The sequence below is a fragment of the Triticum urartu genome, chromosome 7A (assembly GCF_056163025.1).
Source record: "Triticum urartu cultivar PI428250 chromosome 7A, HENAU_Tu73, whole genome shotgun sequence".
Taxonomy (NCBI): domain Eukaryota; kingdom Viridiplantae; phylum Streptophyta; class Magnoliopsida; order Poales; family Poaceae; genus Triticum; species Triticum urartu.
In genome coordinates, this window is record NC_141879.1 from 746,490,390 (window position 1) to 746,506,244 (window position 15,855).

Consider the following 15,855-nt stretch of genomic DNA (forward strand, 5'->3'; position numbering starts at 1 on the left):
GCTCAGGGCGCCTACGACAAACCAAAGAAGGATGTGGATGCGGACGTGGGTTAGCTATGGATCATGAGCGTCTTGGACGTTGATGAATGGTTGTTGATGGCAATGGGGGTGGCGCATAAGGAGTTCTCCTTCTTCCTCCATGATCCTATTCCACTCGCTTGCCGGCACCATGCGCCTCTCCCTCGCCCTCTGCTCTGACCTCTGCCACGCTCGGAATTTGGGATGAGCCGGAATATTGTAAGGAAGAAGAGGACGAGCAAGAAGCCGAGGTAGTGGGTACGGCATAACAATAGCAAGGGAAACTTGGAATATGTGGGACCATGAATAAACTCGATATGTTTATCTCCCTCTCAATTCACAGTTTGGTTTCTACTTTTTTGAGGGAGCTAATGTTGATGTGTAGTGATTAATCATCCATTTCATTGAAAGTTCAGGTGGTCTTGGGGATCTCTATGTGGCAGAAGATAGAGATTTGGTGCCTTTTTGTTGCAAATATTTCTAGCTTTCTAGGTAGGCCAATATTTCTCAACATTCTGCAATATTCAGTTGTTGTATGTTGTCTTAGGCTCACACCAAATGCTGAATTATAGTAGTGAATGTAAGTTGTATTCCATGTAGAGTACGTAGCAGATTTATAGCTTACTATACTTATATAAATCCTACAACTCCCATATTAACGCACGAACCATAAAGTCATGAATTATAATTGGAAAAAAGAACTATATACAACAACTGAGAAACTGGAATTAGTATTGGTTACCTTTGGCATTGGGAAACCATGGAGAAACTGGAAATGAAATCATTCATCGAACTTGTGTGGTCTCTGATATATTACAACTGCAAATAGTATATTGAGACTGTACATTAGCACGAAATTATGGAATTAAGTATTAGTACAATCTGTTAAATCATACAAAATTAGCTAAGCAGGAAAATGATTAGTGTGCATGCCGTGAATTTAACTTTGTTGTAGCTAAACTTGGCATGCAAGCAATGAAAAGTTCTTTATTTAATCAATACAGTAATTTAATTCTTCTTAGTAAGTTATGCTTTTTTTACATCTTTCCTAATTTATTAACAGGTGTGCATTTGATGGAAAACAATGGTATATATGGTAGAAAACAATGGTATATATGGTATAACTATATTCAGCCATGATCTGCTACCCAGTTATTCTCCGCATGGGCTACCTATATATGTTATTCTGCTCTGCCATCCCTCCTCCCTCTCCTTGCTCTTCCTTCGTCCATCACAACAGCAGACCTGGAGGAAAATTTCCCAAGGAGTACCTTGTGTAAGCAAGGAGCATCAAGAAGGCGAGTTGCTCTAGTTACGAACAATTCTGGATCTTATCTTCTCTATAAGTGTAATTGTTGTTATATTAGGATCATGTTTGGTTGATGTATAGTATCAAAAGTATGTTTTATCTTGCATGTTATGTATGTGGTGCTAAAATTTAGTGAACAGTCATAAGTTGAACATCAAGTTAAGCAAGCAGAACAATTTACCAGAGCAATCTGTCCATTTGAGGACCTCATGGTTTTATCCATGCCTGTCTTGTAAGTCCATCTTAGTGATTCCATCAAGGAGGCTCTCAGCGAGAATATCTAGGCTTGGGAAATATCTGTCATGACAAACGTAAAACAGTTAAGGTATGTGCATAACTACAGGTAATAGATGATAACACCTAAAAAGTCTTCCTTTTGAAATCTTTAAAAATATACACAAGATGTTCTAAAATAAAAATATATTGTGAAGATTTACAATCAAAGACTGTTTTGTCTATAACAAACTCATATTCCCAAGATATTCATCATGGTGATGCACATGGCACATAGGGAACAAGAACTATTGACGATGATAGTATTACCGGGTTGTACTTTATAGATTTATTAACTGTTAGCTATCTAGAAGCTGTCGCGCGCTTTGCCACGCCGTTCTTCATTCGCTTGGTCAATTTTTTGGGTGGTCATAGCATGATTGATCATTGGACTACATACTTCAGTCATGATGGGCACTTTGCCGCACAACAAAATTGGCTTTATTGATCATATGTTGGCAAAAGTGTGATCCATACGTCATCAGGGGCAAATTCCATATTCCTAGGCATCTCACAAAAATTTATAGTGGGTTTAGCTGATGCAACTATTCACCAACCAGCGAAAAAATTTACGCCATACTGGGGATTAATTAGAGCCAACTCAAGGTGTGTGCAGAGAACAGGCAAGCACTTTCTATATATATATATGTGGTCTAAGAAACTGTTATACCTCCACATGTACATTAATTAAAGAAATGAAAACAATGAAAAAGAAAACCTGGACCAATTAAATAGGACCTTTGTTTCATAATTTTGACTTACTCCGTTACTTGCATGCCCTATATACAACTACATTGCTACACATGCAAATTATCTCAAGTAAATATTTGTGTTCTTTGGAGCTGAAAGAACCATAATAACTGAAGTGCTATAAATATCATACCAATAGATGTTCTCTTGATATATACTACTTCCTCTGTAAACTACTCCCTCTGCAAATATCATATCTAAAACGTCTTTTATTTGTTTACAGAGGGAGTATTTGCATATACTTTGTGAAGAAGTTTATCTTAGTTGAGATTCACAAATATGTCTAAATAACTTGTGCTAATCTTAATTATCATAATAATGATTAATATATGCACCACACCTTAAGTCATGTAGGCAATAGCTTATAGGACTACATGGATAATTGCCAGCTGAATGGAATTATACTCCAGCTATTAAACAAAAAATGTGTTATTAGCTCAGTGCAATCTCTTTCAATCCTACCAATCCGCGTGTACTCAATTCTTCACACACACAAGTGATCGACTCCCCGAAAAAATACAAAATCCATGACAAAGAACAAATCACCTGGTCTCATTTCCCTTGGCTGCAGCATCAGAGGACACTTCCTCTCCTCCAACTTGGAGATCTCAAAGCCCCTTCCGCTGCCTGCGAACAAAGAAACAAAATTCAACGTTAGTATCAAGAAATTAAGTGAGCTACTGTTGTTGGCCATTATAGCTCAGTAGAAATTAAGTGAGTACCTATGCACTATCCATGTTAGTATCAAGAACATAACCAAGCCAGCAGAAGAATTTGATTGAGCACCTTACCAATACTGTTGCATTTTAGAATGAACATGACATAATAAGGATGCACTCAGTTAAGGATGTACAAAAATTGGAAGCTGGAGAGGTGTATCAATCAATATACAAAAGTTAGCTGGAGATCATTTAGCACATTAGAGAAGTGGAAACTCAGTCTTTCCAAGAAACTAAGATCACAAAACTTCACAGAAAATCAAAATTGTAGCCTTTCTATGCCTGGCAATGGACCATCAGGAAGGTCTAGCACATATACAATTAGTAAATAACCCGAGCATACACCTAGAGAAAAGGCATCTCGAACATACACGTAGAGAAGAGGCACAAGACTGATTGGTACTTCCCTTTAACATCCGGTGGGTGGTTACAACTAACCAACGAGAAACGAACTTGCTACTAGATCCATTAGAGATTAAACAGAAGCTTTTAGAGAGGATGAATCATCTTAGCACCGTTGTAGGTCCGGCCGGTGACAGCGTTGGGGAATTGTGACGAACTGGCAAAGCACGCCATGCCGCAAAGTTGGGGATTCGTCGCTCCTTCCCGTGGCTGTGAGGCCGGGTCACGGCGCCTCGGCTCATCAGGAAAGATGAACCACATCAAACCATGATATAAAGGAATACTAAGAGGAGGAGAGGGTCGTGATCAAGAAGGGGGGGGCGACGTATCGGAGCTGCTGGCGATGCAGATCAAGGAGACGAACACCGCCGCGGATGCGAGGGGAACGGGAACGGGACCGGACCGAGCACCTGCGTCCGTCCCCGTTGGTCGCGCCGCACACAGCTCATCGGATCCCCTGGCCGCCCAGGTAGGTGGTCGGTGGGCGGAGTCACATGGTCGACACGCGCGACCATCCGGCAGGGGGAGTGGAGATGGCCGAGCTGCTGGTGGGGGTGTAGAGGACCGATGAGGCCGCCCCAATATATGCCGCGGCATGGGATGGATCCGGCGGGCGGAGTCGCGCGGCCATCGGCTCGTCGAGGCGCGTAGCCATACGGCGGGGGGAGGGGAGAGGGCCGAGCTGCTGGTGGGGGTGGAGAGGGCCGGTGAGGCCGCCCGAAGATTTGCTGCGGCATGGGATCCGGCGGTCCACGGGCGGAGTCACGCGAGCGAGGGCTCGTCGACGCACGCGGCGGGGAAGGCGAGACGGCGAGAGGAAATGAGTCGTCGACGCACGCGGCGGGGAAGGGGAGACGGCGAGAGGAAATGAGTGAGTGGAGGGGAGTGTGGTGAGTGAGTGGGGTTAGGTTTTGGATGCGGCGGGGGGAGTGGATAAGGCTAGGGTTGCCAGTTAGTGGGGTTATGGTTTGGGCCCAGTGTGGTGTGTGAGTCGGGTTAGGGTTTGGGCCCAGACGCCAGCGTGCCAGGTGGGCCGTCGAGCCGGCCCATTAGGCAACCTAGGCCGTGGAGGCCACCACGCCTTACTGGCCGGTAAGTGCCGGCCCATTTGTCGTGTTAAATGTAATCCCTCAGAAAAAATATAATGTGGATAATAAGGTAATTAATTTTATAGTTATTTTTTATGGGGCTAAGTTTGGGTGCAGGTTTGGCCGTGCTGGGTAGCTAATTTGGGCCTTGTGTGCAAATTTTGCTCAACGATATAAATGCTAGACTCGCATGTGTAGGTTTTTAAAAGTATACATACCTCGCAGAAACAATAAAAGCACATATATTTGTCAAATATTGTTCATAAAAATAAACATTTTTTATATTTATCTTTCATATATTAAGGGTACCACAACAAAACGTGGTTGATGTATAAATAAATCTACTCATTATAAATAATTTAAATTATGTAATCTACCTTGGGTGTATGTTTTTTACTTTTGTTAGACAAATTTCCATGGCCTATATAAATAATTTAAATAATTTTCATATGACTACTCATTATATATGAACATTATAGTTTCTTGTTTTCCCCTAATTTTGTGTTAGTACAATTATTTAAATTATGTAATCAACATATTTTCCTAATAATGTCATTGATGTTTTCTATAGAGAAAATAGTGTGTTATTTTCACTACTATTTTTTCAGATACTATATATGATTATATTATGTAGTAGAAAACATCATTTATATTTCATCATATATATTTCATCGTAGATACAAAGTGATGGGTTCTGTATGTATATTATACATGAAAACACGAAAGGACTATTTTTATATTTTTATTTTTTTCAGAATATAGGAGACATGGATATGGACTTTGGAGATGCACGGAAAGTATCCATTGAGGGTTCAGATGCGATGTTGCTGAAAGGGGATGAAAATTCACAACATAAAAATGTCGAAGAGGTTATATCTCATAACAAACCAAAAAAGGATGCTAATTTACATGTTATCCCACAAGGTATTTTTTAATATTACTATCAACTCTTATTTTTGTGATGATATTGCCTTCTGTATTCAACTAATTTTGCTCAGTTTGATTGCTAAATTGGCTCATTTATTTACATATTCGACAGACTATGTTTGTACCCCTAGAGATATTACAGTCATCGAATCAATCAAGTCTGCTCCTAAGAATACCCAGTTTGTGGACATTGGAGATGCCTTGTTAGCAACTGACGATTTGGAATGCCTTATTAAAAATGACATGTTCTTACATGACGGTGTAAGACCAATTGCACAACCTATGTAATTAATTGATTATATATAATATCATAATTTATAAATATAATCTAAATATTGTTTGCAGGTGATAAATGCTTACATATATTGCATGCTTGCTCACGAACATCTACAAGACAGGGCGGGTGAAAAGGTACACATTATTAGCACGTTTGTATCGGGCCAGATAAAAGAAGACAGGGAAAGAGACATAGACCCATCAAAATATCGTCGCATCGTGCGTCATGTTAATAGTTATCTACAACAAGATATGGTTAGTTTTTTTGTCCCGTAATCCATGCATATAATTATGGATTGTTTTTATTTAGTTCATATGTTTAATGATTTATTAATAACTATATCCAATTGTGACTGTGACTTGTATCTTATCTACACCAGTTATTCATTCCGATTAACATGCCGGGCTACCATTGGTATCTAGCAGTTGCCAACGCCAAAAAACGGGAGATACAAGTATTGGACTCACTTGGTGAGAATGTCACACGCAATGACCTTGCTACTACGGTAACTATCTATTTCTTTTCTCGTCTTAGCATTTATTTTGTTTGACTTCATCCTTACCATTTCTCAAATATATATAAAAGTTACTAGGGCTCGATAAATAGCTGAAACTTGCAGAGCATAGTCCGGAGTTTATCAGAGGTCATAAGTGGCCTGATCTCAATGTTACAACATGGACGGTTGTAGAGCAAATTCAGGAGGCAATACAAACCGATGGGTAAGAACATGTTACAATGGTTTGTTTTTAGATTCATCTGTGTGATATTCTAAAGCATTATTTTATAATATTATAGCGTATCATGTGGATTGTTTATGCTAAATTATATGGAATACTGGACATCACATGGACTGTCAGACCAGTTTACGCAGGTATTTCAGTTTTATACATTATCTCATAATTTTTTATCAAAATATCTTATAAATTGTTTTCATATTTTTTCTATAGGAGGATATGAAACATTTTCGAAAAAATTAGCAATTATTTTGCTCGATTCAGAGCTTAATAAGTTAAAAGGATGTCCCATGTACCATCAACCTCTCAACGAAGAAACTTTAGCTAATTCTGATCTTGAGATCCTGGATAATCCATCTGACGTGGTCGAAGAGAAACGTCCCGCCCCAATCACTATCATTCCCACGGACCAACGTGAAATACTTGCCGGCCTCTGCAACTACATCATGTCGATCAATGATGCTGGATGTTTGGAGTAAGTATCATGTATCAATATTTAATGTGCGGATGTATATTATTGTTCTTCTTACCATCCAAATTACAGAAAGGTATGGGTCCGGAGCTCCACACCCGATCCAATGAGCTTAAGTCTTAAGAAACTTCAGTGGATACTTAACATGGAGCAGCCCATGGACAATGATTGCTTCAACACCGCGGTGCTTATGCTGACATGTGACAAGGGAGTATTGTTCACAGACCCTCCTATACACTACATGGATCTACGATTTTGTGTAAGTTACCGTAACTCTTCATTCTAGGTGCCATTAGTATCAACATGTTGAAACAATATTTTTTTCTTTCACTTAGTCCATGTTGCTAGAGTCAACACGAGGTCAGAAGTTTTGTGAGAAGGAAACTATCCAGACGTTGGCAACATTATTTGATAGCTGACCTGGGATGGAGACCGACAACTCATCTTGCAATAAGGTAAATAAAATATTTTGACCTTTGTTATCATGGTTTGTTTTTGTTTCTAATAGCTCCACTTGTAGATTTATCTTCCCTATGCATCCATCGGCCGATACATCCTGTACATCATCAACAAAGAGGCACGTCGTCTATATATTATGGATCCTATTCAATCATCACAATCGTCAGAGGATAAGAACTTGAGGCATTCACTGAAATTAAAAAGTTTTTCAAGAGATTTCAAAGAAGCACTCGAAATAAAACTGCCTGGGTGGAATTCTGATATATCTAAATGGCATCGTGTATTTCCGGCCGATGTTCCAACGAGTATAGACGGGTAATGAATTCATAACAAGAATATTTACTTTTGTTATCATTATATTATTTACATTATTAATTGAATGTTTTCCAGGAATGTGTCTGGCTATTTTGTTTTTCATTTTATGCTCTGGTGGAACGGTACAGAATTGGTCAAGCCGGTTTGCGCGGTGAGTATTGTGGGTTACATGTTTTAAGACCTTCGGCGTGAAATTTTCATACTAACTACATTTAGTTTTTCTACAGGATGGGTATGAATTGAGGAAGCATTTTTTATTATACTTGCTAAAACATCGTGGGAATGAAGCTAGAGGAAACTTTCCTGATATGGTGAAAGAATTTCTTAAATGCATCATCTAGATATTAATATTTTTATAATAGATGTTAAGTTGTGACATCACTCAGTTTGTTACATTGCATTAATGGACTTCAGTTTGTGTTATATTGTTTGTATGTGTGGATTTTAACATGTAACTTTGGTAAACTATTTCAAGAGCCCGTGGCAACGCACGGGCACTCTACTAGTTATATTATTGTCTGAGTTGGTTGAATAGTACGGTTTATTTTTGTCCCTTATATTATTGTCTGAGTTGGTTGAATAGTACGGTTTATTTTTGTCCCATCATTTTCAACCGTTTTTTTTTCGCTGGTTTTTTTCATCTCACCTCCACCACAACCTAGATTTTATTCTAGGTGCAACATATTACGGAAGACAAAAAATCGTGCCGCCACTCCTCCCTCGACATCCCTCGATTTCTTTCTAGGGCTCCTCGCGTCCGCCTCCGCCATCACGGAACCGCAGGGCACGCTGCCCGCCTCTGCCGATCCCTAGGGACTCCGCCGCCACCGATCACCAGGGACGCCGAGGCCATGCCGCCTCCCCTCCGTGGTCGCGCTATTCCCCTCCCCCCTCCCTTCGTCGTGCTACCTCCACTGCCCACCGCGGCGCCATGGAGGGATCGAGATCGGGGACGAGGTGGGAAGAACCGAGTTGAGGCCATGAAACCATCCCCTCTCTACCCAAGCGTCTCTTGTTGGTCGTCGCCGATATGTCTCATCCATCGCCCCACCGTCGCCCCTCGCTCATGGCCACTGTATCCATCAATCCTCGCCGCTCTCTTTATCTCGGGCCTTAGTAGATCTGCACAGGCAGCGGCCCACTATGGACATCCATGGCAGCCATGGTGAATCCCTGTAGATAATCTCGTTCCCTGTATTCCTTGTACACCATGCTCCTCGCTTCTTTTGCGCCCCCCCCCCACCCCCACATGCAGCTTGTTGCCACACTGGCCAACTCCTAGCAAGGTATGTCCGAGGGTCGCTTGGGACTTGGGAGGTGCAGAGTGGTGAATTAGTGCATCGGGTTCCTCAGGAAGGTGTTGCGGTCAGTGGAGAGGTGGGAAGATTTGGTTGTTCCAAATGCACATATAATTTAATAAGCATTTTTACATCCCATGTATATGCAGCCTACAAAATATATGCATCGAAGTATTCATCTCTGCAGTTTTTAGGTTTTTCTTTTTTCTTGGTACCTTAGGCTCACATGGGTAGGAATAGGATATAAGCAAAGAGTAGCACGTTGGTTCAGGATTCATTTCTCCATCCAGTGATATTTATCATGTTGGTTCCGGAATCTGCTTTGATGCGTAAAGTCCAGGATTATTTTCTCCACCCTGTTTATTAAGTCTGGGAGCATCTTACATATTTTATAAAATAAGGCATGTGCAATCATCGGTCTGTTTTTGTTTTCCCTAGGAAGGGCATTGTAACTATATCATGGTCAGAACATCGACCCTGTTAGTAATTTGGTTTAAAGAGTTTTGCTTCTGTACACCTGTTAAATGTTTGCACGAATCTTGAAGTTACTAAGAGTACTAGATAACAGGTCCTGGTTCTACAAAGAACTCCTTCGTATGTGTGACCGCAAACTCTTCTTTTTCCAGTATATAATGTTCATAAAATAAACTCATGCTTGCTGAATTTGATAGGTGAAATGTGGAGTAAGAGGAGACACCAGACCAAGATGCAATGAATATTTTGCTTCGTGGTGATTGGGCAGATGACTATCAACACCAACGGCAGCATCGTCCATCTTGCGAGCATACTACCAAGCTGCGCAGGTATGGAAATGCCATGTTGTGTTTTTTGTGAATAACACCTTTTTATCTTCATCTTGATAAGTCACTGCATTTTGTGTTTTTTGCACTGTGGTTCAGTATGAGAGATAGAATAGTTAATGTTGGAAACTTATGCACGAGGGGCTCAGATTCAGTTAGTTTTTATGTGAGAGTGCATATGGTTTTCAGCATATGGTGTTGTTGCTACGAGTCTGCTGGTGAGTAACTTCCAGTTGGCTTCATCTACAGGGTTAAGGAGGATTTCACCAAGAAAAAAAAACGGAGAAGAGGCCATAAGTGCTACTACCAATAGCCTCAAACAAGAAAATGGATTCTTTCTGTGATATCTGTGCAATATTTCAAAAGTTTTAGCAAGTGTCTGTTCATATAACGTGAATAACAAATTACTATTAGTATGAGCAGTGTGCATGGTTCAGAAAAGAGTAAACAATGTGAGTTACTATTCTATTACAGAGGATATCTTCTTTTTCCAGGCCTAAGCTTAAAGAACAAGTGAGGTATTGTGACCAACACCCTGAGGAGAATGACACACTTGTAGAAGTGAAGGCTCAGTTTTCAGAAGCGAAGAAATGCCACAAAACTTCGAGAAGGTCCGTGCCTATTGTACTTTCAGTCTGATAGTGACCGATTCCTATGGGGTTATTTCTGAAACTTTGTCCTGTTTGCTTATTTCCTTACAAGTTGTAATCTAACCTTGAACTGCTTATCAATAGCTGAGCTTCAGTTAAAACTACTACAAAAACGTAAGAAAACTCTTAATATTGTTGCTCGATTTTGCAACTTCCATCTCAACCTAAGCTCGTCAGACCGACTTAGAGTATGTGAACTTCTCCTGTTTGTGCATCGGTGATTGGCATTACCGACAACAATTTTCTAATACAGATCTTGATCTAGCTGAAGCAGGGAGCAGTGCCTAGCTGTAGATGTTGGCCCTTCTTTATGAAGATAAGTTTAGCCTTTTAACGTGTTTTCAGTTTTTTTTTTCCGTTTTGCGAGAGGCACGCATGTGCCTGTCGAAAACAGAAAAAAAAACTCATTTTTTGTTTCTTTTTCTTTCACGAGAGGGAGGTTTTGCTTTTGCGAGAGGCACTCGGAAAACGAAAAAAAAATACGTTTTTTTTCCTTCCACGAGAGGCACGGTTTTGCTTCCGTGAGAGGCATGGTTGTATTTTCGCGGAAGGCATGACCATGCCTTTTTCGGAAAGGAAAAAAGGTTGTGCTCCTGGTTCGGTTTTTTTTGTCCGGTTTTTTTTTGTGAAAAAAAAGTTCTTCAAAACGTATCAACATGAGATCTAGTTTTGAAGATCTCGACGCGAGGAGTCCAACCGTGAAAGCGGTTCGAGATTTGGACGCACGGTTTAAAAGATAAAGTATTTTGAATAAATGAATCTATGACAAAAGGGAAAAATTCCAGGTTGCAACAAGTGACGCACATGCAGCACGCCATGTGTCACAACCTGAAAAGATGAGAGTGATCTTTGCATGGAGTACTCCTTAATTAGTGATTTCATGGCTTCCAGGTATGTAAAGAACCTCATGGCGTTAACTAGCTAGCTTGGGGTAACAACAAAATCAATCAATCGCTATGTATTTTCTCTTCTCTTCTCTTCTTTTCTCTTTATATAGAATAAACAGCTACCAACGATCGGGTTTGTCGATTAATTGCACCGTCGGTCAAGTCAAAATATTGTCGTGTACTATAATCCATGCACGCTACGTGCGTTGCAACCATGCGTGTTACCTACTTTAGTTCGTCTGATTTTTCCGTTTTTTCTTATTTGAGAAAATGCGTCCCGTTTCGTTGTACGTCGAGGGATGCTTTCTTTTTTCTCTCACCTCGACCAGGCTGGGTCCTTCGCTGAGTTGGGCCTATGCTTGGGCTGCCTCCACGGTGTCGAGAAGAAGGCCTAGAAGCTACGTCCCTCCATATCTTTTTTTTATCACACCTCGCCCGCACGTTCATATTTTTTTAGGCAAATGCACGTTCATACATGTATCGAATCGGTCGTAAACACTCCCTCCATTCCCTTATACAAGGTCACAAACTCATATTATAGGTATCAATATAGAATTTAATGACTCCTTTGCAAGTCAACTTTTCTTTTCGTTAACTGGGATCATTAATACACCACAAGCATGCAATGAATGAATGGGAAGGAAGTGGCTGAGTGTCATTATGACTACATGCATGTAAGCATTAAAAAGTTGCTAGTACGAGTAAATATTATTAATTTTTGCTTCGATTACTGTTGGTGGCCTTATATTGATAAAAATATATTTTTGATAGTGGTCTTGTAAAAGAAAATGGAGGGAGTAATTAATGCCGTCCCACCAGGCTGGGCCACAAACGCTCCACCGAAATTATTTTGTGGGCTAGGAGCCCTGTATGGGCCTTCCTAGAATCAACTAAAAATAATAATTGCCTCAATAAAATGAAAAGAGTTAGTTTTTTATGGAAACCATGTGTTCATAATAAATCATGATTACAACACCACACGCAGCCCAATTCTAGGCAGAGCCCGGAGGACATATATCCCGATACAATTGCAAAAAAGACCCCGCTAAAATAGAAAATACAACTGACTTCTAGGGGGTCACTCTGCAAAAAACATCCATCAACCATCGCGACGTCGGCCATGGATGAAACGCCGCCGGACAGGAAGGAGACGAAAAACCTTCAAGCCATGGTCCAGAGGAGCACCATCGCGAGAAAAGTCGCTTTGTGAGCAGATGAAATTGTCTGTTGCTCGAAAAATCTCCTATGTGCCATGTCGGCCGGGGTACTTCCCCGTGCCTCCCACTAGATGCCTGCACCATCGTCTTCAACTGACGATGTCGAAGAAAGACACAAGGGCTGCCTGCCGTCAACCACAAACCCAACGCCAAGCTATATGCAATCCCGCTCAGGGCGTCGCAGCAACCGTGATAGAGGATTGCAACGGCCAGCCCAGACCAAAGATAACTAACCTCGTCAAGCCGAGAGACCAATGAGGAACACACGCCATCGACTCTTCGACGCCACCTTGGAGAGTAACGTCGAGATGGGGACCGTCGCGGCAGCTTGATTCGCCGGTGCGTCACCGGTGCCGACAAGCCGCAACGCCGCAAAAACCTAACCCTAACCTATCTACAAGACGCCGACCCTGCCGCCGTCGGAGCGGCAGACGAAGGTAGGGAAAGCCCGCGGCCTCGCCGCCGGCGCTGGACATAGGGAAACATATCTCCTTCATTTACGCTACCTCAGGAGCGAGAGGAAAGGACGAGAACGATTCGTGTTTGGGGGGGGGGGCGCAGGGGGTGTTAAAACATGTTGTTGATATCAAAAAATCAAGCAGATTATAAAAAGAATTAGTTGTGCATTTGTGTCACATCGAACTCACAACCAAATAATACCATCAAATATCACCTTCCAAACAAGTTAGCTTAAACATATGATAGAAAACCACTCCGAGGAAGAATGTCGACACGAGAAAAACCACTTATGGTACTATTGTGAATTCATTTTCTTTATTTATATTAGTGTAATATCTACTGTATTCCAACTTCTCCATGGTTCATACCCCTTCGCTCAGCATGCACGCCTTCCGCACGCGGACAACGCAGCCATCACCTGCCTGTACACGCACCCAGGCGCCTGATCCGAGCGATCTCGCCAATGTGCACGCGTACGAGTGACGATAATCGCGGAACAAGGTTGCGGATCGTAACGTGCGTTTAGAAAAGATTTGCCCTTTTATAAGTAGTACATATAGACAGATTCGAACGGGCGACCATAATATTGCAATATTGTGGAAGGCTGGCTGGAACAGCGAATAAGTGTTTAACCACAAACAACTGTTTATTGTGTGGATAGAGAACTTATAGAATTCAGAGCAAGTATACAAACTCCGCAAACACCACTAACTGATCTGTTCTATAACATTAAGATTACATATAGGGCATGCAGACTTGTATGATGGGTTGTTCAAAGAAAAGGAAAGCTACATCACCATCCATGCATAAGTATCAACCTAGCTTCTCCTCATGCCAATCCATCACCTGAACCGGGTCAGGTCTTCCTTCTCCACCATCTCCGGCGATAGGTTCCAGTCCTCGTCGAGGCCCTCATCCAAGCGAGGTATGGTGGAGAAAGGACCTTTAGAGAAGGGACGGTTTGCCATCCGGTTGTTGGAGGAGAGAGGAGGGCGAAGGGGGTCTCGATGGTGAGAAGGGATCGAGTAGGAAAGGAATCAAGTGGAAAGGTGGGCGATAATCACGGAATTGGAGGTTGCGGACGTAAGCTGCGTTTAGAAAAGATAATGTTTGCTCTTTTGTAAGTAAGTATGAGTATATATAGAGGTTCCAATAGGCAACCGTAATACTGCAATATTGTCGCGAAGGCTCGCAGGAAACACGAACAAGTGTTTATTGTGCGGATAGAGAACCTCTAGAATTTTAGAAAGAAAGCCCAGCCAAAACAAAGAGTCGATTATATCAAGTATAGATACAAACTCCACCATCACCGCTAACCAATCTGATATATAACATTAAGATTATATAAAGGGCATGCAGACATGTATGATGGGCTGTTAAAAAAAAGGAAAAGTACAATAATTAGTTGATCGCCAATCAACACTCATCACAATCCAAGCATAGCGGGGTTAAAAAACAATCCGTTCATAGGTATATATCAACCTAGCTTCTCCTCATGCCAGTCCACCACCTGAACCTTTTCAGCTCTTCCTCCTCCACCTGAACCGGCGATGGCTTCCGGTCCTCGTCGAGGCCCTCGTCCATGCGGCGTATGTACTGCTGCGCGAACCACAGGCGGTTGCCCTCGAAGCACTGACGCAGCGCCGCCGTGGCCTTGACACACGCATCGACGTCGAGGACACGCTCGGCAGGGTCCTCCCGAGTCTTGATCTGCCTGGGGTGGCACTCGTCTACCGCCGTGATGAACTCGTCGATGCACCCGCCGTTGGCCACGTGCTGCTCGACGCAGTTCTTGTCGCTGATGAATTCCATGTTTGTCGTTATTGCTTGGCCTAGTTCTTTGCCTATTGCTCCGGCCGATGTAAGCAACGCATCCACGATCCCCATATCCCTCCGTCCGTCCGCCTGGCTCGCGCTAGGGTTTGTTAAACAACGAAATCGAGCGATCGGTGTATATATATAACGGATTGGATCAGTTGATGGCAATGTATGACGTACAAGCTATGATCACGTACGTCTGACGGATTGGATCAGGTGATGGCAATGTGTACGTAGAGTCGTAGCTAAACCAACAACGTCGTACGTTGCAGCCATCAACCGTACGTGTAGTACATATATTCTACTACGAACTTATTAAAAACTAGGGTACAATATCTACCAGCGGATCGCATCTCATCGACAATGGGTCTCTCCCACGCCACGACTTCCTCAAACTGGTCGGACCGATCTTCACCGTCACGCGCTTGGGGGAGCTCTTCTCCCATGACCTCTTGGGTCATCGCAGGGAGCATGTGATGAACCAATCCATGGAGGGCAGTAATCAACCACTGAACAATATCGTCCGCCACCTAATCGTATCATCTGACAAGAAAAAGCTACTGATGGTACGATGGAGCATCCCTCCAAGGAAGCTGAAGGTACGGCGGAGCAACACTCGCCAAAAGGCCACGGCTTTCGTGGTATATGATCATCGGTGGCGATGAATTTGCACGTGTTTGAGGCAGACTTAGCCAAAGGCCAGTGGTCAGAGGTGAAGCACCTTGGAGGCCAGGTTCTTTTTGTCGGCAGAAGTTGCTGCAGGGCGTTCGGGCCATTGGAGCACTGCCACCCAAGATTCCCACAAGGGAACCTTGTGTATATCTTGGGTGTCGACTGGCACATGAAGAGGGATATCGTCGGTGCCGACCTGTGCGGGTGCAGCGACTGTCGTGACCGTGTTAATGGCAGTATTCCTAGCTATTGTGTGTACGACATGACGACTGGTACTCTTAGTCTAGTTTCACTAGGTGGAGGCCCACGGC

General features: G+C 42.5%; 1 protein-coding gene across 1 annotated transcript; it reads right to left on the reverse strand.

Moving 5' to 3' along the window:
- Positions 1 to 14,536: 14,536 nt before the first annotated feature.
- Positions 14,537 to 14,941, reverse strand: LOC147962714 (uncharacterized). The gene has a single exon (XM_087536397.1). It carries the CDS (start codon positions 14,939 to 14,941, stop codon positions 14,537 to 14,539), a length of 405 nt encoding a protein of 134 aa, XP_087392523.1.
- Positions 14,942 to 15,855: the final 914 nt, after the last annotated feature.